At 34.0% G+C, this 26,317-nt stretch overlaps 1 protein-coding gene across 2 annotated transcripts in view; it reads right to left on the bottom strand.

The window, feature by feature from the left end:
- The window catches only part of Dscam3 (Down syndrome cell adhesion molecule 3), a 118,032-nt gene that overhangs the window by 26,405 nt on the left and 65,310 nt on the right, over positions 1-26,317 (bottom strand). For both annotated transcript variants that reach the window (XM_069060482.1, XM_069060483.1), the window contains exons 5-7: positions 3,218-3,376; positions 1,526-1,675; positions 178-298 (exon numbers count right to left, since the gene is read on the bottom strand). In XM_069060482.1, coding sequence (XP_068916583.1) covers positions 178-298; positions 1,526-1,675; positions 3,218-3,376 — 430 coding nt within the window. The remainder of the gene's footprint in view (positions 1-177; positions 299-1,525; positions 1,676-3,217; positions 3,377-26,317) is intronic.

The following is a 26,317-nucleotide window of genomic DNA, read 5'->3' on the forward strand; positions in this document are numbered from 1 at the left end:
TTTTTGACGTGTTATTGACATTAATGCGAAATTCACACCATTAATACAGTTCGCACACTCACTAAACCCCTAGTAATTGAATACCTACGAGATGAATCCTATACGTGTTTACTTAACAACACATCCATAATGAAATTGATTTAGGGGCTTAATAGAATGTTTACACGAGAATCTTACTTGAATGTCGGCGGTGGGTTTCCCTGCGCTGAACATGTTAAGTGAATATCAGTCTCACGATCTGCTGAAACTACTGTTTGGACGGTGGGGGCTAGTCGAGGGGACATATTTTGAGTGGGCTCTGCAAACAAATCCAAAATCATTTTTAATTACTCACCTTTCGACGGAAATGACAAGCCATTTACCAAAGCGATCCTATCTGCTGGCATTTTTTAATTAAATAAGTAATGGCAAATAAAACCATCGGCACTTTAAAAAGTACGTTTTAAAAGTCGCTTCCAGTATTTGCACTTTAAATTTTACCAGAATTATACCGTGCGATCGAAAATTTAAAAAAATGCAATTTAATTGAGGTCCCGACTTTGCGAAGGTCATGAAGCGAAGAGAGTAGCATTATGTTTGGAAGCTGAAGGCAGACATTTCGAACATTTACTCCAGTTCATAAATACGATTGGAGCTCCTCGTGATTCTTTTACAACCGACAGGTCACACATAATGCACACCTTTATGAAAATCACGATTTCAACATTCTCAAAATCACTAACCTAACTTTTAAGACTGACATCTGATAATTGAAATTTTAACGAATTGCCAAGTGAAATTTTTGGTCACAGCCAACTCTAATTTTTTTTTCGATCTCACGGTATTATTCTAACTACAATAGCACTCCATGTATTTTAGTAATCGTTCTCGTATAAACCCTTTAGTTGTCCTGTAGCTGATGTGTCAATATTTATGTCCGAAAAAATAATAATAATGATAATGTGAAAGCACCATTTCTATTCGATCAGTGTAGTTAAGCAATGCCGGACGTAGTTAGTGTTTGGATAGGTGACCGTCAAAGGAACCGCATTCCGTTCTACTTCATAGCTCCATCAAATCCCGTTAACAAACTCCGACGTGAATGTTTGTAATCTTAATTAAATCCGGCCTAGATGCCGTGAAACCCACCAAGTCCGTAAGACGACAAGCCATTGAAAAAGTACACCAAGTGTGCGAAAATTAAAATTTACTTTCGACTGTTCAGGCTAACTTAAAAACGAAATAATAGATCAAAAAGACAATTTCAGTATAAGATCTGAGACATTATTTTTTAGATAATATGTACTCCTGTAATTTAACATTCTAAAGGGGTGTGGTTTTAAAGTTCGCCGTATAAAATTGGAGACTAAATTTAAGTGGTATCGTCAGGTTCGGTTCATATATGTTCCATGGTATCTCTTAAGAATATTGAGTTGGCGTATGAAAATGATAATGGAAATATGTCACGACCAATAAAGAAACCTTCGTCAAAAGTGTTATACATGGAATCTGACAGAGAAAACACAAATTTATACAAATATATTACCTGTAACCGTTAAAATGGCGGGAGCACTTCTTTTCCGCTCTTGAGTCAGGATATGAAGTGTCAAACACGAATATCTGGCAAGGCCATCCTCTGCCCTTGCTGCTCTGATGTGGAGTTCTCCGGTGCCGTAAGTGACCACAATACGACCCCCTGAACAACAATTAAAAACAAGTTGTTGATTAATGAAAAAATAAACAAAAGGTGGAAAAACAAAATATTGTGGAAACGTGAGGCGAGGAATTAAAAATGATTTGTATACAGTGTTATTGAAATGCGCGGAAAAATTTTAACCACGAGTTCCTGGCTTCATGTAGAACTCGGAAAAAATATTTAAAAAATTCTATGTCGAAAAATAAAACGACATTTATTTTTTGAGCTACAATTTTTGTTTAATTGCTTTTAGACAACCTCGTAGGTAAAATTTCGGCACATTTTAAAAATACACCCTGTATATAATATTTTATAAAATGTACGCCAATGCGAAGTAACCTCTAGGAAATATGCTTTAAAACAAGGAAACCGCAGTGGTGTATGTTTTATAAAATATGATAAACACGGTGTATTTTTAAAATTGAAGTTAGTTATTATAATGTGTTACTTTGAATCTGTAAATATAGATGAAAAGGGAAAAAGCATTTGATTACTTGCTTGTCGAAGGAATAGTCATTGATAATAATTAAGCAATGTATGAATTTTCAACGGTTGAGCGAAGATGTAATCGAAGTGATTTGATAGATTTAGTTTTTGTTTCTGATATTTGGAAGATTGGTGTTTTGAATAATGGAAATGTCAGCGGCGTATAAAGAGGCCCAGTTGAGTAATCGTTTTGCAAATGGTGCGTGTCGACGGATAAACAAGAGAAGAAAACAGCTCTATATGGGGAGAACTTCATTATTGAACAAAAATGTAAGTTACAGTATCCCACTGAGAAATTTAAGTCATTTTAGCACATCCCATCAGATCCTTTTTGTTTTATTGCATAACGCCGAGACCGCCACGACTTCGTATTCAATTTAAGTTTCTTTCTCGAAAGTCGGATCCAGGGCTTTCTCCCGAGTGGCAACACAATATAACTAAGTTTCGGTGAGGATATTGTCAAAAGAGAAAGTGGGAATGCAAGTCAAAGATGAAATCCTAAACACTGTCATAATTTGATAACCTCGTGCTTAGATATGGACAACGAATTGTATGTACGTCTGACCTAGGTGAATTTGGGGGTGGCGCAGGGTCATAAAAGCTTCGATCCAACCCCGGAATAAAAATGATAGTCGAGTCTATTGTGAAGCAAATAATCAATTTACAGATCGCGGCTTCCAAGTCAAATCTAGCGAGCATTGTGAGCTTTATCCGCTCCTCCGCACGAACATTTATCAATTGCGTCTTAATTCCATTCTTTTTGATTGCCACAGAACCGAGTCGAAACCGCCTTTTGCAATTAAATTCGATCGTATCGCGGTGTTTCCGCATCTCTCATTAACATTACTCCGGGCGCAGTAGCCAGAAAACATTAGGTAGGAGGGGCAATTGCCGGTTTACCCTTTTTGGATAAGCCACTCTAGTCATCTGAAACAGATCTATTTACCGTTGTGTTAAACGTCCCGCATCAATAAACTCCCCAACCCTAGTGTGCCACGAAAGGTAATCCACGTGAAACCCTATCGAGAATCATTAATTACTCAATTACATACTCACCCATGTTTGAGCCAGGCAAAAGGATTGATTCGTCTCTTGACCAGGATGTCACACTCACGTGCTCCTTGACGAATGCTGGAATCACGCAACCCAACACGGCGGTGTTTCCTGCTGACACGTGTGTATGGTACACCTGTACTTCATAGTGCTGGTTTACCACTGAAAAAAAAGATTTTTCGCAGAAATTGGATACACAACTGATTACAAACGAAACTAGCTAATCTACAAGAGTAAGGCTTGCAATTGGTAACATTAATTTAAAAAGAAAATATTTCTAATTGGATTATTTTTTATTAATAAAAATTGCATGTTTTTAAATCTTTCGAATATGTCGTGCTCCAGGGCTGTAATTGTTCTTAGTTCTTCTAAAATGTACTTTCACAATAGTATATTGTTATACGAGTTGCACAAGACAGTCTGTTGTCAAACGAGAGGGTTTAGAGCACGACGAACGCAGTGAGGAGTGTTTTAATTAAGGCTGGGAATCGTATTCGAATCATTCGAATTCGAAAGTAAATTCAGAATGGATTGGATATTTCATGGTCAAATAATTTTATTTTTTGGCTATGTAAGTCTTAAAATAGTGAGATGCAGAGAACCAACGTAATGCGAATTTAGCGTAGTAAATTCAGTATTGATTTGGTATTTCAAGGTCACATAATTTTATTTTTTGGCTATGTGGTTATGTCTTGTGACATGTAGGGAACCAACATAATGCGAATTTACCAAAATCCAAGAAAGTCCCAGCCTTAGTTCTAATCACAGCTGCCTACTAAGAAGTATCGTGCGTTCATTTAACTTTATCGTCAAAGTTGGCGTTGAAGAGGCGATTGTGAACGCATTATACGGATTACAGATCACGGATCGGCTGTTTAAATCTTACGTTTTTACACGAGTGGTGCGTTCACAATCGACTCTTCAACGCCAACTTTGAGGATAAATTTAAATGAACGCACGATAGATTAATATGTACTCACTTCATGTTATTTAAAATGAAGATTATTACCATGTAAGTAACCTCCTTTAAATATGCATCTCAGTAGCTTTTTTTGACTTAGATTCCGGAGGTACAATATGATAAGTTGATAATCATCCTTTGTTAAACTAATTTAATTAAATCAAAAATATTCTAACATCTTTTGTAAATTGAATTTCTACCAAATGTTGGCCAACTGGTTCAGTTTAAATGCAACAGTTTTAAACAAGTCTTCGGAGAATATGCTCTAATTATTGCTTGCCATTCAAGTTTGAATTTCGCAGTAGCCAATCAAACTTCATCAAAGAGTTTTCCTGCTACCGTAGTTGTGTGAGACTTTAACAATATCCTGAATGGATGAGAAATTAATCTATATTTAAGGAAAAATAGGTATTTCGAGGAAGATTTCTGTCTTAAAGACTTTCTAAGTAAATAATCTAGTTCTATGGTTATTTCCGATTGTCGGAGATTGCCTCGGAAGTTTTTTCTTGTTATAAATCATTCTTGCAACGTACTTTTGAAATGATTGTCATGTCAAACTTTTAGAACAGTATTTATTGTACACCGTTTAGTGCATCAACAAATTATACCAATTATAAAAATATGTGTGATAACAATGTATTGCTTCAATTAAAGATTTGAAAAATAAAAATTTCATGAGTAGATTTAATACATAGAATGCCTTCAATTTAATTAATTTTAAATTAAAGAAACGTGAAGAATCCTACGAGTATGTTACGCAAAGACGTCTTCATGAAATGTGTAATTTATTTTCAAAATATTAAATTCGGAATGTGTCTAGCTCTTTCACAATAAATTCGTCATATCTCAACTTTTTCCTTAGACGGAAAATCAATTCTCTCTTCAGCTTAATAATGCAGTGGCATTCGAAATAAACCTTAATTTTGAAACTAGTGTCTGAATTGTCAATTTCTACGTTTATAACGTCTCATTATTAATGGCAATACGGAACTGTATCTCGAATCTGTAAGTCGAGCTAGTTTGTAAAGAAGTGACGGTTCCAATTTAATAAACGACTCTCTGTTTCCCCGTAAAAATAATTTAATTGAATTCTCGGATATTACTTGTTTTCAACTTTGTCAAATTAAATACGTCTCTTCATGTATTAGAAAGATTGGTTTATTATTCATTTTAATCCAATTTTTTGAGTGCTTGTTGCAAAGTAAACAAAACGTCTCGTTCTATTTGTTCAAGATTTCAAATGCTTTATTTCTCGGAGAATATAGAAAATCTTATTCTCAATGTTTGTTTTGTTCTTTAAAATGGGATTTTTGGTAATTTGTAATAATTCACTTGAATCCCTTCGATTTAATCCTTTCAATAAAACTTTACGGGTTCAGGTGGTTGCACCGGTGATAATGAATTGATCACGCTGTCTTTTGATCTTTTTCACCTGCTGTCGATGATTGATGCTATTTGATTTTACTCCAAATTTTATTTAAAATTTCATAATGTGCAAATCATCACTTCACACATATTTTTCTCCACTTTATCGTCTACAAAAAAAAAAATGTTAAAAAACAAAGATTACATCAAACTAGCAGCGCTTTTATACGATATGAAGGTCATGCTATAAAGAGTTTTCTGGCCGAGGCGCAGCCGAGGCTTCAAAACAGGCTACAACAAAAGGCACTTTTTGGCAGAGGTGCACATTAAATTTTTAGGCTACCGCACAACCTACAAAGCAAAAGACATCATTGGAAAAATTACAAATTTATTTTCAATTCTACTTTTTTTAAATAGATACATTTATTAATACATATTAACAATTTTTTTGATGGTATTTGTTATCAGCTTGCCAACAAAACTAAAACTTTACTATTTGCAATACAATTACTTATTTACATAAATTATTATCGGTTTTGTCGGTTTCGTTGCGAACTTACTAAACAGACTATGGCGCCACGGTCAGCGTCCGAAAAAGTGCGTCCGAAAAAGAGTTATTTATCATCCGCTTGTGAGTACGTAAAGTTACCGTTTTCATTAAAGGTGCCTAAAAATATAAAACATAATTTTGTCAAGTCAAGAATCTTTATCAGATTAATGCAAGTATTCATACGGTGTGAATTTATAAAAACCGTAAGATGGTGTTGTTGTTTTATGAACGCGAGGTTGGAATATCAAGTAGAAAAATAAACGATGTGAATAAAAACTCGCTTCGTTTTCAATCAGATTTTAATCCGTACTTTTTTTAATACGGATTTAACAGATATTCTACCCAACAATTGGCAAGTGGCTTAAAGCCCGACGGCAACAATGTTTTTTGTTTAAGTTATATAGCTGCTCTTTGATATTTAACGCATTTTACGATATGGAATGTATTCGAGGGACTCGACCCGCCGATACGAACATTTAAATATACTCATGAATGATGTCCCATAAAGTCGTCTTTAAATTTTCGTAAGTGCTTCAGAGCTGCACACGCCTTTCAAATAATTTTAATCTAACTCATTGCGTTACTTTTGCATGATATGTTTTAAACAGAATAAGCTTTTCACATTTTAGGGGCAATAAGTCTAACCCTGTGTACTCAGAAAACTCTAAGCTATCATGACAGCTTGGAAATCTCATTCTGAAGTTGTGAAGAGAGAAGCCGCAAATCCACCACAAGAATCTCCATTTAAAGGAGTACGGTTGGTAAATTTTACAGGCGTCGTAATAACAATCAGTAATTTTAATCATTAAGACATGACTTTTGCAGACGTGTCTGACACTGCTTCTAATTTCTGATGGGAATTGTCAAAATAATATTTTTAGTTAGAAATATTAGCGCATAAAAAGGCATTACGTGTTCAACTCTCGGCTTAATTAACTTTATTGTAATTACTCTCAAAATTGGAAGAGTATACGTAACGCTGAATCGCTTCACTCAATACTGACAGCTTGTACCAACCAAACTGACACTTGCTCCATTCTTTAGAAGACTTTAAATCATACTGAAATAATGCCAAACAAATTCTCTCGCAGTTTTGAAAATTTACTAAATCAAGTTAATATTTTTGTTGCATTAAATCATGTGAAGGGAACTGAAATAAATATACAGGGTGTCGCAAAATTAACGTATTCCAAGTCGGGGGTCTTGTAGGGAAAAATCTCAGGAATCTCGAAAAAATAAAATAAAAAATATAGGGGGGGGGGTCTTTACAAAGATATAGGTATGGGTCTGAAGGTTCAAACTTTCTCTTCAAATAAAAAATATAAATGATTGACATTCATTTTGAACCATATTTGTGTGATTATGTGAAACATTAAAATATAATTGAAAAGACATTTCTTGAAAAAACAGCAGCAGACTGTGAAAGGGACATGCTTTTTAGGACGTTTGAGTAAAAAAAAAGTGATTGTGGGGGATAGTTTTTCAAATATTTGGCTATGAAATTTAAAAAATTGAACAATTAGAGCAGTAGAGGTTGGAGCAATGAAAACAGATGAATGAAGTACTCAAGATCTAAATAAGGCACAAAAATATTTAATTATGCAATAACAAATCCCAAAAAGAGCAAATTTGCACATTTTCATACACAAATTTGTCCAATAGATGATTTGTTGAAGCCATATGATTGAGAATTACTAGTTCACTCGCTCGGCTAAACTCGACTTCCTCGAACACATTCGAATGAGCCTGACGCGTGACGATTTTAGCCTGGCTCATGAATTCACTTCAAAAATAAACTTATCGCGGAATCAGGCGATTCAAAATCAAAGAAATTCCTTTTCGAGAGGATTTCCCTTGTCATTCAACGTGGAAACGCTGCAAGCATTCGGGGCACTGTTCCAGATTCCGCAATATTATCGGACATTTTTGTATTACAAAACAAAAATGTTATGTAATTATGTTATTGGTTAATAAATGGCTAAATTTTAATCACATTAAATGTTCAAAACAGTTTATTATTTAAATGATAATACAGTCGATCCTAAAACTCATGTGAAACATTTTTAAAAGCATTTTTAGTGTTAAACAAGACCAAATTGATTTTTATAATCGATAAAAATGTTCAGTTTCAAGTCAAATATCTTAGAAACTTGTCAGTATAATCTATCACATTTTTACAGAGACAAAAATGTCGTCTTTTATTATCCGTATTTGAAAATGTAGGGTGTTGTTTAAAATTTTACAGTGGAGGTAGCTGAAGACGACTGGGACTGACAATAATTTACAACATATTCAGAACCAACATAAAATATTAATTTTTACCTTGTGTTAAAATTTTTGATGAACCGTGTACACGGTTGATTAACTGCTTGAGTATTTTCGTATTTTTTTTTTTTTTGCTTCTAAAGGTAACGTAAAGTTTTACGTTTAATAAAACTTGAATACGGACTACAGAAAAATAATGTATAGATTTTAAATTTCACGCTACGTGGACCCCTCAGGAAATAATTTGAATAATCAGTATCTTAAAACTTAAAACATAAATTAACTTTTAGCCACAACCGATTTACTTATTTATTAAATTCATTATTTTATTTTTGACGTTTTATTTATATAAAAGGACCACTTTGTGCTTGTACCTGATAGTACTCCAACATAATTGGTGAAACTTTCATACTGTAACTGTAGATATACAGAGTGTACTAAAAATGGCGCATAATATTTATGTTACGCGAATCTACGTTGAATATCACACAAACAATTCTAATACGAATTTCGTCTTATTGTCAGACAAATATTTTTTCAATTATTATTATCAAAAATGACATTAATGACAATACTTGTTACTTTCTTTTACTTAAGTTCGAAAAATCGCTTTAGCTTAATAGATAATAGATTCAAAATTTATTAACGGCATTTTTTAAAATGAAAATATACGAGGACATATACAGGGTGTCTTAAAATTATCGTATTTCGAGTTCGGGGCTTAGTAGGGGACATCCTGTTGACCAAGTAAAAATGTAAAAAAAAAATTGGTCACTTTGAAAAAAATATCAAAATTGCCAATATTTGTTCAAAAGTACCTGATTAATATTCTATCTATGTTGTACTTCCCTTCTGAACAAAAATTGGAAAAATAAAACTTATTTTTTCGAGATAAAGCTGTTTTTTCAAGAAAGGTCTTTTCATTTATATTTTAATATTTTACATAATCATCCTCACCATATTACAAAAAGAATGTCAACCATTTATATTTTTTATTTAAAGAAAACATGATGAAAAGTTTGAACCTTCAGACCCATATATCTTTGTGAAGACCCCCCCTATATTTTTTATTTTATTTTTTCGAGATTCCTGGGATTTTTCCCTACAAGACCCCCAACTTGGAATACGTTAATTTTGCGACATCCTGTATACAGGGTGTATCTGAAATACGTGTGTTAATTTTAACCAGTGGAAGAACTCGCCAATTTATGAAACTTTTCTCTATAACATTTTGTAAAATTCGCAATTCTACTGGTTAAAATTAACAGACGTATTTCAGAAACACTCTGTATATATAGAAGTTTCCAAGTTTGACTGTTAATAACTCTAGGAGCGGAGGGTTAACAGTAAATTGGTACTAGAGTTTTTTGTTTCCCTTTCATCATAGAATCATGTGATGTAAATATTATGCGCCATTTTTAATACACCCTGTATAACTTTATTGAATCTTGTTTTAAATGGCGGGGAACAGCCTTGTTGTTCAGATATTTCAATACTTTCTGAAAATGAAACAGCCATCTAAACCTTTTCTTTTCAGGAAGTTCTTGATGCAATGTTAGTATTTTATAAAACATTTAAATAAAGCAATTTAGCTTCGTATTTTTGTATTGCAGTAGTAGGTATTGACAAACAATAACAAGTGATGATGGGTGGACGTAATGTTAATAATCACATTCCTAATGAGGTTGATATGTCACATGCATGGCAGGCAACGTTAATGGGTAAATTTTGGGTGTAATTAAAAGCAATAAGGGAGGATGGGATACCGTTGATACATAATGTATATTGACACGCCTGACAATTTGTGCAGCGAGCTATGCTGAGTTCTATGCATATTTATACTGTCTGTTCAACTTTATATACAGTTTTTCATATTCCGTGTTCATCGGATATCTTTGTCAAACAGGAAGGTGGGAAATGTAGGGGTGAGACATAACTCAGCGCACTTTTAATAACTTTTGTGCCGATTATCTATCTCATTCTCGCAATCAGTATCGTCGTTTAAGACAACAATGCTCCCATAATTTGTGTGGATGTTTCATTCTAAAATATCTCGTGCGAAATGAAAAGAAGTTGAATGGTTGCAATTTCTTCGGTCTGTGCTATTGCTATTTTATTTAAATAAATATTTGATGGCGTGAAGATTTCGCCCGGCGGGTAAAAATTACTCGGCAAGGGTCGTAAAATCGGCAGCATGGTACATTCCCCCGTCAAATTACCGGATCGATGGCATGGAGAAATACGTACACACGAGCCGTCTGTTTCAATCGGAGCTTCATCAATCTCTTTGGCGATCTAGCGCCAGGGAAGGGCATTCATTCGAGGCCATTCAGACATGAATTTCGCACATTTGTTTCGGTGCAGTGTTGGTAGGTTGATCCTTCCACCACACAACCATAAAGGCTGGTTGACCAACATCAAAGAATCCAACCATTCACCAGTTCCCTTGATTATGACAAAAAAAATGTGGATGCAACGTTTTCCTTTTGTGGAGCTCTTTGAAAGTCCGGTGCAATTTTCTTATTGATCGATCACCGCGGAAAAAACATTCATTTTAAACTTTTGTCAAACGGGATTGTCTTCACAGCGACGGCCACTGTAGTGTTTGTAGTTGGACACAAAGGCACAGCAAAATTTCCACTGTTATTATGCAAAATCGTTTTCCGCATGTATTGGTGAACAATTACAGCTTCCAGCTTTGTACCTTCTCCACCCTCCAGTTGTGGTACAGCCTCTGTGAATCGATACCAATCCATTTTCAAATAATGGGCGTAAGTGTAAATCAAACCCAGATAAATTCGAGCATTCTTTGCAAACACGCAGTTGCCGGACCCTTGGACAAACAGCCCCCGGTTTAATCATTAAAAGCGAACCTGGCGCGGAATAAATGGATGCGAATTCTTTTATTTAGTCTAAAAGGCGTAAAGATCCTGATAAATTTATAAATAGAGTGTTATGCAGGGAAGGCAATTGCTTAGGAAAGGATGTCTCACGTCGCTGCGGATATAAACACTCGTAACTCAATATTTTATGCATGCTGACGCACACGTGGATGTCGGCACGAGTATTCATTGTTTTATATTATGGACGGGATTTCGCCCAAAATATCACTTCGTAAAATAAAAGGAATTTTTTAAACTTAATAAAATACCCCCGTCGTCAAACAGAGAAAACACCTAAGAAAGAAATCATAAATATTAAATTGACTGAAAAAATGATTTTATACTTTTCATATTTGAACGTGTAACTAAAATACTTTTCATTCTTTTATCGTGCTTCATTATACAGTAAGTTTACTTAGTTCAGTTAGAGTTATAAATTTCAGTGAGGGGTCGAAAACGTCTGCAGGCTAGATTTTTTCACAATGATAAAATTTTGGTATTAGTGAATAATTTATATGGAGTGTGACGTTGTACGATTTGTAACGTATGATAAAGGAAAAAACGTAAAATGGATATTACAATTTAAATCAGTTCTCTGTGTTATGCCCACATTCACGGTTTTTTAAATTAGGAATAAAATTAACTTATTTTTTCCATTCAAGCCAACAGAAAGAGAGTATACAGGGTGGTTTTTAAATGCTACTACAAAAAAAACTGGGTCATCTAGAGATTCTAAAGAGTCCAAAAAACCATAAACCAACCCCTAACTACGCCACAGGACACAACAGTAGTAAACAATAAGTTAAACCATAGCAACCCGACAATGCTATGAACAAAAATACAACAAAATTATCATTGTTGCTTGACAACCCCAATTACGTTTTTAATTAACTTTAATCCACCAGCGTACTGACAATTTTAACTAAAACTTAAATTTATTTTTATCTCTAAAACGAAAAGACTTTTATTAGATTTTTTTTTTGTGTATGAGTTCTACTTATCCTCACCTATTACCAGTCTTTTTTTGTACTAGCATTTAAAAAACACCCTGTATAAATTATCTATGTCACAATTGATATCTGTCAAAGAAGGCATCGTCACTTTTTGGCGCTTCTACTTTCAAAAATTACTACTTTTTTACTACTACTTTTACTACTGCTTTCAAAAAGTGGTAGTCAAATTGATGAATTTTTCATTTGAATACCCGATATGTTTGTTTATCTACATATTCCTCCATGACAAAGTGTACAGAACAATACCCTTAAAATGAGAGTTCACTCTAGACAAATCACGTTAAAGAAAAGTTAAACAAAAGTTGACACATCATTTTGAAAAATTGGAAAGCAAAAACAAACATTGTGGCACCATTTAAGTCATGATAAAATGATTGCCGAAATTTTTAGACAGTTCAGAAGGAACAGCGTGATATATTGTAGCGACTTTTTATTTCTTTACAAGAGCTGAGACTTGAAGCAGCGGTTTATCATCATAATCGTGTATCTGTGTTACTGTGTTTTGTAAATGGCATCAGCTGGGTTCACCAAGTTGAAAAACTCCAACAGGTGACGGAATTTTCCGAAATAATTTTAAAGAACGCGACCCCATTGCCACTGGAGATGATCACGTTTATTTAACGCATCAGTTGAGGGATACCATTAAAGAAAAATAACGTGGCAAGCTCTTTTGAAGGCTGCTGTTCAAGAATGTGGCTTCAATGAACTGAATCATCCACATTACAGCTTGACGTAGTTTCAAGCGCCTACTGTTTGTTCTTAAACTGTAAGCGAATATGCCAGAGAATTACGGTGTACGATTTAACTCCAGCTGAAAACGATTTTTATATCTGTAGGTACAGAATTTAATAAGTGAAGCTTTAAAAGAAATGTGCTACAATTTTTTCTACATGTATAATAGAAATTTTGAACCTTACTGCCTATTGTTTGCCTAAGTTTCAACATCGCTGTACAAGATACCTGATAAAATAGTTTCGAATAACTTGGCAAAGTTCGGAATGAGAGCAACAGGATGCTAATTCACACGACGAGGCTGAAGATGCTTAATAGAGAATTACAGAAAGCAATGAAACTATTAACCAGTACAAGAACAATTGAAACAGGTAAACTGGAGTTCATAAAAACTGGAGACTGGGATATACAGGGTGTCTCAAAATTCGCGAATTCCGAATTCAGAACGTGGTAGGGAAGGACCCAGTGGAGCTCGTAAATACGTAGAAAAAAAAATTGCTCTTTCTGAAGAAGATATAAGCACTTTGATTTTGTTCAATACACACAGTGACAAAATACTATTCTAGCCGTTCCATTTTTAAGAAAAATTACAAAAGTTTAAGATTTTTTTTACTCCAAAGTGAAGCTATTCTTCAAAAAATTGTTTTACGTTATTATTTTCCACAGTAATCTACACCATAAATTACAATAAACACTGAACTTTACAGCCTGTATTTGAAGAAAACGCACTTCAAAGAGTGCACCTTCAGACCAATGTATCTTTACGGCGGGAGTTCCGATTTTTTTAAAATTTCCATATTATCTTTGTGGGGGGAGTCTACTGAAGTGATCCCCTACAATGCTCTGAATTCGGAATTCGCGAATTTTGAGACACCCTGTATGATTTACTAGATCAATAGTTCAATCAGTGGCTCAGCTGGCAATGCATTGCTCCAGTAAATCGCACGTCCTAGGTTCAAATTCAATTTTCATTTGCTATATAATGACTGTAATCCTGTAACTATTACATATTATATTAATCTATACAGGCATTCTAAAATATGATTATTTTAATGCTTTTCAAAATAAATTACGTTACTTAGAAGATTTTTTGACAACTCTACTGAAAGGATGTCAGTTAATTAAACACGCATGATAAGAGATAAAATATACAACAAATTTATTACCTTCTCACAAGTATTCAATACCAAAACGTTGTATTATAATTTTCAGAGTGTCAACTCTATCGTCTATTGATCCAACAGTTCGTCACACATTTGAAATTTTTAATATTAATTACGTCCGCTTGAAACTGAATCCGTTTCGATTCGTTCGTGATCACTGATCAGTTTTCTTTTTTGAACGTCGTCCGTAATAGTTATTTACGAACCGAGTGCGAGAAGACATTTTTCGCACATGAGCCCATTATTTGAGGAAGGAGCGAGTGCTTCATTTGCGCGAATGTGCCGAATACGTCTTACCGCATTGAGGTTTTTGAAACGAGCATTTTTAAATTATAACCCAATAGTTTCCAATTTAGTGAATAGATGGCGCTTGCCCAAGTGTCAATCGAATTAATAGCGATTTATTTTCATTCTCTCGAAATTTTCAACATCCAAATTGGAGAAATGACGTTTTGTAAACCAGATTTTATTATTATCAAGTCAAATTATTTTCAGAATGCTCAAAAAAGCCAATGTTTTTTGGATGATTTTGAAGCACTAGTGCGCGAAATCTACGTTCGCGGTTAACTGTTGTGTTTGCAAAATGTCATTTTGAAGTTAGTGAGTTCAAAAATACATTTACGAGTTTAAGAACATGGTGCCCTAACTGTTGTGATACAGTATCTCTCCTTGATCAAAACATTCCAAGTTAACCGATCCAAATAGCTGACATTTCATTTGTTTACTCTTCAAAAGCTTTCAAACTTTTCAAAGTTTTCAACGTGTCATTGGTGAAAACTAATAAGTGAAAATGCTTCACGTTGACAAATACAATAATAGTAGATTGTTATACGAGTTGCACAAGACAGTTTACTGTCGAACGAGAGGGTTTAGAGCACGACGAGCGTAGCGAGAAGTGCTCTAAAAGAACGAGTTCGACAGTGTGTCTTGTGCAAAGAGTATAACATGCTACTTTTTTTAATACAAAATAATTATCTAGTGACCGTTATTTTAATGGAATGCAATGTCATTTCATTGAAAATTAAGTTTCAAATTGTCTCCCAAATGTTGTTACAATAATAATCCACCCCCTTAATAGTTTATTTTGATCCAAAACATGGATTCAGGTTTAAATGACATCACTGAAATTTACTATCAATACCAACCCCACATTCAATAATCACTAGAAACGATGCTATAAAATTGATCTTTGTGAAACTGTTTTCGGTGTAACAAAATGCTAATTGTGACACCGAAGTAGGTTTTTTTATAAAATGATTTCGTGAATTTAAAAGATCTATTACTGATATTAAAACTAAATCAGTTGACACTATTTTAGGTCACATTTATCACCATATTCTCCAAGACGTGAGCTTGAATATAATAAGCTCCCCATATCTCGTTATGAATTCCGATTAAAGTGTGATGTCTAATTTAGACTTCTAAAATCAAATTCTTTTCATTCCAGATCTTTAAATATTTCGTAAGTTTTTTAGAAATATGTGTTTTAATATAAACACAGCTTTATACGCTTCAATGCACAAAAAATGAACTTTTTGTAGAAGCTCGAGAAATCTTGTTATATAGGTGAATTAGTAAAATGAAGTTGAAAGTCAAGTTACTTTCATGAAAGGCGTTTAACTCGTTTGCATTCAAATTAACAATTATGCTAAACGAGTCACTAACAATAGAGTAAATTGTGTTATATCTTTCCAAAAATATTAAACTCTGGTTGTAAAGAGGAAATCAACTAATTTAGTAAATTTTCTACAACTTAATGACTAAGGGGCTGTATTTAGGTACAAACAAAAAAGCAACGTTAATTTAGATCAAACTAACAGTTTAATTAAAACTATGAAGTGAGCTGAAGTTGAAATTGAAAATTAAATTAAAAAATAACATTTGGAGTTGTTGCAAAAACGTTTTATCCTTTGCAACATCAGTTATTCGCCTTCTGCAGTATTCTTAGGAGCTAATAAAGCAAGGGGTGTTTCTTCAGGTAGCACAACAAGAAATTACATCATTACTCGCGGTTGTGATATTTCCGGCACTGATTTACACCAGATCAACAAAACTGATCCACTAACGTGCAATAACTCTTTTTGGCCTCCTGAACTCTAAATGACATGTTTACGCATTTTGAACAGCTAGGGTATCTTGATTTTTACACCCTGATCAAACTATCTGTCATTTTACCGCACGGAGTCTGTAAAATATCAAGAAACCTTTAAGCTTTCTGGAACCTCCAAAAAAATGTTTAGCGTATCACAAGTAAAGTCCATTTACACTAAGACAAGATACCGCTACCATTAATGCGCTCAGTTTTCAAAAATGAATAGAAATTAATTGTTTTTTTCTAAAGTCTGATGACGGTATCTTGTGGTGTAAATCGTAAGCGTGTCAGTTACCGGTATAATAGATAACTTTGTGCCATTACATGAATTAAATGTCAGTATTTGACAGGTTTTGCAAAATTATTGGTTACAACAAATTTCAAATTTGAGAAAACAAGTACTTAATGGGTCGTCGGCCAAAAAGATTAATACATTACTAATGCGGTAGGCATTTTACATTGCTCGGTTTTTGTTAAAACACTCCCGCTGCGCGGTCGTGTTTCAATCTAAAAACCTCGCGCTGTAAAATGTAGCCTACCGCATATGTAATGTAAATAACTATTCTTACACTTGTACACATACAATAAAAAAACAAGAAGCAGGTTTTGACAATCTCGCACCTTCTTCTGTGTATTCTGTTAGAGAATTGTCTTATTGTCCTCACAAACCAACTAGATTTTATAACTGAAAAACTTTTTTGGTGATATTCTTTTAAATTTGTACCACAGTTTTTGAGTTCCTTGTGACAAAAAACCCGTTGTTAATCCTTGACGAATAAAGATTCCGGTGTCATAAAAAATCAACTTGATTCCACTTAAAAAAATATTCGATGACTTCATCGCGCCGTTATGATAATGGGTACAACTTTGTTGTTATAATTACATTGTCTCCAATTTGTATATATGTATAAAAAAGTATTAAAGATATGTTTATTATTGTTGTTTAAATTTTAGCTCTTAATTACGTATATTCCTGATTGTGAAATTACAAAAATATATCTGGTATAGAGAATCTTCCCCATTGTGTTTGACGGTCGATTCAGAAATTCAATTTTCAGGATTTCAGGGCGAAAACTTTGTCTATCGAACGAGAAAAAATACTTGTGATGTCGTTATGCAAAGCGCTTTCCGAGACACCCTCCGGTCTATACATGACCAACTCTGTCGCGAGGTAAAAACGTGAAATCTCGTTGGGGTAAGTGTAAGTTTTGTGATAGCGTGAAGACAACAATACAAAACACCAAACAATCTTATTTTGTCTCATGTTCTTAATAGGAAATTAAAAAATTGTTGGCATCTCGTGACACGAGCTGTGAGTATTATTCGTGTGAAGAATGAGTTTGGAAAAGTAGCAGGTTATTTAAAATGGGGTTTTCCGATAGAATTTTCTGAAAATCAGATATGGAACACACCCCGGGGGACACTCTGTAATCATTCAAACTATTAAGCGTCAATTGGGGGATGGTTGAAAACTAGCTAAATTGAGTTTTAACAGAATTGCGACAATTCGATATGCAATCGAACGCCGCGAAGGGTCTATATTGGCTGCATCGAATTCCCCGTATAAACGCGACTTTAGGAAAATCTTCAAATATTAAGCTTCTAGAGGGAGTGGAAATTTTTTGTTTGCTATTTAAATTTGTATTACGTAAACAGGACAAGAGTGAAGGGTGGATGTCTGGATAGTGTGGATAAATGCTTGAATGCACACTTATAAAGTTGAAAGAATGAGAAATTGTCGGACATTCAAAGACCTATTCCGTTCATAATGGCGAAGAGAGAGTCAAGCCACTACTTCTCTACATTCTCTGATTGATCTAGATGCCCATCATTTCATATTCATTAAAGTTCACTCATTTATATTTAAATATCAAATAAATTCACAGAAATCGGACAATAATTATTATGAGAATTGTAATTCGGAGTGTATGATCGATGGTGTGGATTCAAAGCGTTTCCGCTGGCAATGTTTGTTCATCGGTGCCATTATAATGCAATTTTTAGATGATTTGTCATAACCTATATGATTTAATTGACAACATCAGAATTATTCACAAGAGAACGGTCACATAAAAAATTTAACTTGGCAAAAATTGCACCAAAATCGACCGCTACGACACCCCATCGTTTTGAATTATTTTACCACAGGTGAAAATATTTTGTTCAGATGTTGATGATGACTCTCTATTCTGTTCTGCCGTTGGCGGAAGTCTACATCAATTTTAAATAGGTAATAGATATACAGGGTGTACTCGAAATGTCAAAAAAATCGGTAGTAAAACCAAAATATGTTTTCACCAAAAATGTTTTTGGTTCTAAAGACCGGGTAGAGAAAAGGAAAGCATGGGAAAGTGCTTTATTAATGGGAAAACCTTATATGAGGAAAATATTTTAATAATAATAATAATAATAATAAATAAATAATACGTTTATTTCCAGCAGGTTATACACCCAAAAACAGGAAAATACGGTAAAAAGAAAAAGATAATTTGAATACCTAGACAGGAAAAATAGATACCGACTTATAATATAATAAAAACAAATAATAACAAAAAAAAACAAATGTAATAGTGGCCATTAATAATAATTAAACGGTAAAGGCAGTAAACAGTACAAATGTCCAGACATGTGTATTGAATTGGTTACAAATAAGTTACAAAAAAGAAGACTATATGTATTTGTAAGTTAAATAGTATTTTAAGGTTAATATCGGTATGTATATGATATTTTTTGTAAATCTACAACAAAAAAAGCCAAACGTAAAATGTGTGGAATATTGCAATAAAATTAACAACACATCTGCCTTCTTATAAAAGCCATCTCAAAAACCGTAAAACCAACAATTTATTTCAAAAACAATACACAAATATAAGCCGCGTCGAGCGCGAGTATGACTTTCAATCAGCTAATTTCTGTCAACAGTGGCGCCCCCAACGGTATCCGAAATCGCCACTATCTATACTTCGTTTACTTAGGCTATGTAGTAATCGCACCATGTGATCAGCTGCCGAAAAAGCTCCGCCTCTCGGTGCGAGTTTTCTAAAAAATAGATTTCAGTGACATAACATACCGTATTCTAACATTCGTAATAAATAAAAATTAACTGATTCTAAAATAATGTTCTTTGCATTAATTGTAAAACTTTGTAGTGGTCGTTTCTCAACTTAATTCCATTACATATATCTGAATCACCTTGTCTTTTATTCTTGCATCTCTGTTTAGTGTTGTCCAGTTCCGAGAAAACGGGCAAAAATCAAAGGATTTTATTCCTATATAGTATAAGTGAAAGGAGTAGTCATATGAATGCTCAGATGAATAATAAATACAGGGTGTAACAGAAATAGGTGCATTAATTTTAACTGGTAATAGAACTCGTCAAAAGGAACAACTTTTCTATTTACCATTTTGCCGAAAAACGATGTTTAATTCCAACAAAAAATTGGAGAGATTTTTCACTAAAATAGCCCTAAATACTGCAATGGCTAATTGAGATCAGCGTTAATATGATAAAACGTCCATTTTCATCCAGAAAACGTGTTTAACGTCCAAATCGAAATTCAAACAAATCTACCCGTATAGCAAAAAATCCACTTCGTAAGAATCTGGTTGTTTCACGTTTTTAGGTAGCTTACTTTTGGAGATGTGAACGGTTTTGGGAAAATCTTTCCTACTTTTTTAAGCCATTACGCAACGTTTTTCGCCAAAATGGCAGAGAGAAAAGTTGTTCCTTTTGATGAGTTCTATTACCAGTTAAAATTAGTGCACTTAATTCTGTTACACCCTGTATGTAAATTTAATGTCAACTTAGGGGAGAAAGTGTCTAATTAAGTTTTGATATTCAGCAGTATTTTGATATATTGGCATAGACTAAGCAATACACTTTGGATAAGTTTTGAAATGTGTATTCGACGAAAATAAATCATAATATGTCTAAGCTTAAAGAGTCACTCACATTACAACGATGGACTGTGTCTCTAGACACCGAAAGTTAGTTTAGCCACATTGTCGCATGTTTTGTGAAGTTCTTATCGGAGTTTCCAACCATTCATCTCTTCAGTGAACATGTGTGTTGCGCGATGCGTATTCTAATAAGTAAAATTAACGTATTTTATGTGTAAAATAGACATGGAAAGTAGCTAGTGGTGGTTACACGTGATGAATTTTTAACAGCACTGTATCCCACAACAGTTAGCATAACACACGGAAACTTAATCGTTTTCGTTAGTTTGTATAATTTAGCTAATGGTTGTAGAAACTTGATTAAGCGAGGTGTAATCAAGCAAGTAAGCGCAACTAGTGACTCATTCAAATTCGAAGACAGTCGCCTGTATCACTGTTGTGGCCAATTCAGAATCTCATCATTGATATAGAACACTCCGACCAACAAGAAAGTGACAATTGCCGTAACAATCGACATCTAAACTAACAAATGACTTGCGTATGCGAAATTCCTGCATCAAGAAAAATATTTTTATGGATCACTGGGGAATGTAACCTTGTGCCGTCAGCTTGTGGCTGTAAATGGAATGCAATTAATTTCGGAAAAAGTTCACGAGTTTGCTGTTACTGGAAGCGAAAATGTGGGTGCAGGTACACTTGTATTAAGTGATGAATAGTCCTGAATGAATGGCCTTTAATGTGGTCGATGAAGTTGAAAGGTTTCTTATTTTTCGCGATTGAAGCAAGGTGTGCGTTATTGTGATTTGGTTCACGTCGAAGCAATTATCAGAGTAAAGTGTTGAGTAAGTTCTATTTTTCCGAAATGTTATTAGAACATCACTTACGAAGTTAAAGGTTATAATTGAAGATAAATACGATTTCGAACAAACTGGAAGTCGTGGTTTCCAAGTGTTTACCTGAATGAGATCCAGTCTGAGCCGAGGTGCCCATAATAAAGTGTAAACACACTTTGTACCGAGATTGGTTAAAGCACAAACTAGTGTAACGATCGGAAGGAAAATGTTTACATAAACCGTCAAAACATGTTTCGTGTGTCAATTTGCATCCTACGATTTTAGATGCTAGATAAACAACAATTTGGGTGATGTAATTACTACAAATACAGAACCGACATATTTAATAACGGCGTTAACACTTAACAACACTTTGAATAGTTATTAAGCTTCGATGTTTCCGTTTTATTTTCTCATAAATGTGTCTCGCGCTATGTACTACCGTCTAGGGAAATCACAACCGCCACACGTTCTATTATTCAGCAGAAATGGGGGTTGCCAGCTACGACCTGCACCGATCCTAAAGGCGCGTACAGACTACGCGAACCGAGCATGTAATGTAACATGTAATGTAATGCTCGTCGCAAAATTGGTGCCACGAACAGCCGACGAACCGAGCACGCAACGAACAGCTATACTCTGTCCACTAATGATAGATTGCACGCTTTTTTACAGACACAGAGACGAGTGTCTACACTTTATAACATTTGCTATATCATTAATACTCGAAGAATTAATAATTCCAAGAACAGTTTATAACAATTATTGAAAATAACTGTACTGAACCTTCATTTAGAGTCACAGCTGTAATTCTGTAAACAACATCATAGGCATAGGATAACTACCGGCGGGATGGAGAGTTTTGTATGTTTCAGTGCGTTATGTTTTTAAGTGATTTTTTTTTATAATCGTCTCAGTTCAGTTCGATAGTTCCGAGGTTGCGTGTCATTACAGCTACATTATACAGGGTCGCTAAAAAGTATGGATTCAGCTAAATATTTTCAGAACGGTTTAGCAGAGCTCATTGAAATTTGGCACACAGCTAGAAGTGTTTAAATTTTATCATTTAATAGTTTTTTCATTTTTTTAACGTCATTTATTTTAAAGATGCAAGGCTAACTTGATTTTTTTTAAATGGCACGGGGGACTTAAATGTAATATTTTTGAAAAGAGTATTTTTTGTGAATTCAGTGATGTAACACATGCCCACATCGCCGCCATTTTGAAAATTTTTTTTGCTTAAAAATTATGTATTTCGGGTTTAAACTTTTTATCTTTTTTATTAAAATGTATCTGTTTCAGTTAAATGCCTTACTTCTACACTTATTATTTACTTTTATTAATTTTTTGGCCAAAGTTCAGTCGGCAAAGAATTAACAATGGCTAAAAAAACATTCCAAAGGTCAAATTTTTTCAAATTTTATTAATTCGATAAATTTTTTATAAAGTTTCGAGTAAATTGAGATATACATGTGCTACATCACTGGATTCACAAAAAAATATTCTTTTTAACGGTGTTAAATTTGACCTCTCGTGTCATTTAAAAAAAATCAAGTTGGCTTTGTATCTTCAAAATAAAAGATGTTATAAAATTGAAAAAAATATCAGCCTATAGAATTTAAACATTTCTAGCTGTGTGCCAAATTTCAACGAGCTCTGCTAAACCGTTTTGAAAATATTTAGCTGTATCGAGACTTTTTAACGACCTGTATGTGATAAGAGTGATAACGAAAAACCGTTAGCTTTAATTTTGTGTAGTGATGCAGTAAGAATTATGTGGAATCTGATGAAAAAAGAGAAAAAGGCTCGACGAACTTTATAAAGATTTAAAGTTCCAACATATTAGCGGACAGCATAAAATTTTTAATTGAATCTCTCCCACAGACGGTGAGAATTTACTTACCAAAATAGGACCCAAAAATCTCCAAAAAGAATACGCGTTTTCAATGTGCAATCTCAATTTAAGGCAGGTAAGTATTAACGCAAATATTGTTAGTTCAGAAATTTGTTTAACGAATTAAAAGTAGCTACAACTATGAAGAAAATGAAGAAAATTTTTTTTCTTTACCATTTTACAGGTAAACTTTTGTAATGACAATTTGTCAGTAGAAAACGTTTTTGCACCACCGGTCATTTTCACGTGTTTACGGATTTCATGAACATGTTTACTTATCAAAAGACGGTAAGTAATCAAATAAGAAATTATTGTTTAGATTCGGCATCGCGTGCAGAGCAATGGGCCATAAACTAGTATGAAAAATGTAAAAATGCCTTCTTTGGAAAAATCAAACAATTTAATAAATTAAAAAGAAAATTTTATCTATTTATTAATAGTTCCGATGATGCAAAAATATTATTAAGCATCACGGGTGCTTGTCCGTCAGAATAACTGAATGCCCATTTTGGGGCCGATTTCTAATTTTACCTGAAAAGGTAGGAGCGAAGTTGCTGTTGATTATAACATTTACTCATTAATTTGTTAGGCTGTCTTACAAATATGGGGATCCATACATTTTATTAAATACATACCATAACTTAGTACACTCTTTAAATAAATTACAAGGAAGTGTTCGTCTGATTTGGACGGCGAAGCTGTGAACCTCGAGAGCGCATGCGCGCCACGAACGGTTCGCAGTGCTCCGCTCAGTGTCGGTTTTCTGACGAACACAAAGCGCCATTCACAAACGCATCTCGACAAAGGGAGCTGACCACAGTCATAAACTCATAAATCTAATCTCCAACAATTTCAGTTCCCGTTAGTTTTTGTCCCTTATTTAAACGGTCTTGATTGTCAAATGAAACACTGTAGTTTTTTCTTTTATGCTGAACAAAATAAATAGGTTATTATTTTTGAAAGCAACTCTTTACAGTAACTAATAAATAAGTTTCACATTTTCTAAAATAATGCGAATTGTGTCAATTTGTTGTAAAAATGCATAAGTCGAGATGGAGCATCCCATCAGCTTCGCAAATCAATCCGATGTTTAAGTCAATTATTGTTATATTACTACAGATTAATTCCCACATACCTCAAACGTGCGTGTTCTGCGCTTGCTTTCATCCAATAAAAAATGTTTATCGCGGATAAATCGTCTTCCTAGTCTGTCTTGTGTCAAAAACGAATAAAATTACATGTTACGCCAGTCAGGTTCCCAAATTGTTTTTAATAATTATGTTTTTAATAACTGTAAGTATTAATAGTTATTTAATAAACTAGTTTGTTAATGAAGGCGATTAATAATCGAAACTGTTTAAAGCACGAACGAGTGTAGCGAGTGAGTGGCTTTAATAGTTGAGATTATTAATCGCCCATTAACCAAAGAGTTGATTACAAAAATTTTTCGTTGGCCGCAAACTTTTTTTTTTGGTGACAAATTTTGAAATTAAAGCCAAATCAAAACCAATTTCATCTTTTTCCATAAAGATGACACCTTATAAATACCTTCATCCTTTTTTTGTCTTCAGGGTAGGCCATTTTTAAAATTTTCAACACTTTCCATTTACTTTTCCACAAAGAATGTCAGAAGACGTCAACTCCATTCACATTCAATTTCACGTAAAAATCACGGTTGCTAAGGAAACCTAGTTACCTTTGAAAAATATGACATGCAAATTATAACCAAAAATGTCGGCTTTTGAAAAAGTGAATTCGTAATTGTGCAGTTATGGAGCTATAAAATATAGAAAACCCTGCTGCACTACCTGCTGCAGTGTTGGTAAGTGCAAACAACGCATGTTCGAGGTTTGTTTATGCATCAAAATATCATCAAAACGTCAAAATCGCAAAAATCGTTGATTAATGAAAAATAGTGTATTAATGAGGTCCATTAATAGGTACACTATAATTTAGACAAAATAATTCATTAATATTGAAATTAACAAGCGGTCAACGGAAAAAATAAATAATTAACGTTAAAGTTTGAATTCTAACGCGACCTAATTTGCTAAATCTGATAAAAAAATTAGGTCTTGTTATTTTACCTTCGATTATAATTTAATTTTTTTAAACAATAATGGGTGCAATATGATTAAAAAAGAGAAGAAGCGGCGACGTTGGTGGCGAACCGAACTCTATAGAAAACGCGTCGGTAATGAACTTATGCAGCATTTAAAATTTCAACATGTCAGTGGACATTATAAAAATTTTACAAGAATGTCTCCTACAGACTTTGACAAATTATTGACAATGATAGGACCTAAAATCTCGAAAAAAGATACTACTTGTACGTTCGCGGGAGAATGAAAATTTTATTTTGAAAGCACACTTTAGCGACGAATCCCTTCCTTGTAACCTCCTACCTTTTCAGGTAAAATTAGAAATCGGCCCCAAAACGGGCATCCATTTTATTCTGACCATCGCCAAAATACGGGCACAGCACCCGTGATGGTTACATATTTTTTTGTTGGTAACCTATTTTACATACTTAATTAAAGCACGCCTCAGTGTGTATAAATGCAACTTTCAAAAACGCGTGTTTTTTAAAGTTTCCAGAGCAACATCAACAGCCCGAGAGGACCTGAGAAACGTGCACTTTCCATCCCGCCAGTAGTTTTCCTACGGCTATGATGTTGTTAACAGAATTACAGCTGTGAATCTGAATGAAGTTGAATTATTTATTCTTCGAGTATGTATTAATGATAAACAAATAAACTCGTCTCTGTGTCTGTGAAAAGGCGTGCGATCTATCAGTGAACGGAGTATAGAAGCTGTTCGTTGCGCGCTCGGTTCGTCGGCTGTTCGTGGCACCAATTTTGCGACGAGCATTACATTACATGTTACATTACATGCTCGGTTCGCGTAGTCTGTACGCGCCTTAAGGCTGCCAGGTCCACGTGTAATTACCGACTTTTCTCGTCCATATAACATTTACTTCCGTACCAATTCATATCTCGTTATTAATAAACAAAAAGATGAGCTCATTACCCCTGTAATAACACACCTTTATTAAACACCATCGAATTTGACAGCGTTGCAGCACTTTCAGTACCGTTTCAGTACCACCAAAATAGGTACTCTTTTTCCGTTTGTAGAATTAGATGTAAGTAAAAATATTTCAGAACATAACTGTGTAAAAGTAGGTTGAAAATAAGCAGGTATATTGCTTACTGGGATTTGAGAACCTGTTTAGATAAAAATAATTGGAAACGCCCTTAAGCTAAATTGGTTTCTTGAGGACGCTATTTCTCTTTTGCTGTCGGATTTGGGATGAATAGTTGAAGAACAATGTTGAAAGAAATATTCGTCGATTTATACCGTTCTGTGTTAGAAAACAAACAATTTTGTCTAGTCGAGGTTGTCTTAGTCAATATTTTACTAATCCGGTAATCAATACTTGTCCTTTAACCC

Source organism: Tenebrio molitor, chromosome X (genome assembly GCF_963966145.1).
Source record: "Tenebrio molitor chromosome X, icTenMoli1.1, whole genome shotgun sequence".
Taxonomy (NCBI): domain Eukaryota; kingdom Metazoa; phylum Arthropoda; class Insecta; order Coleoptera; family Tenebrionidae; genus Tenebrio; species Tenebrio molitor.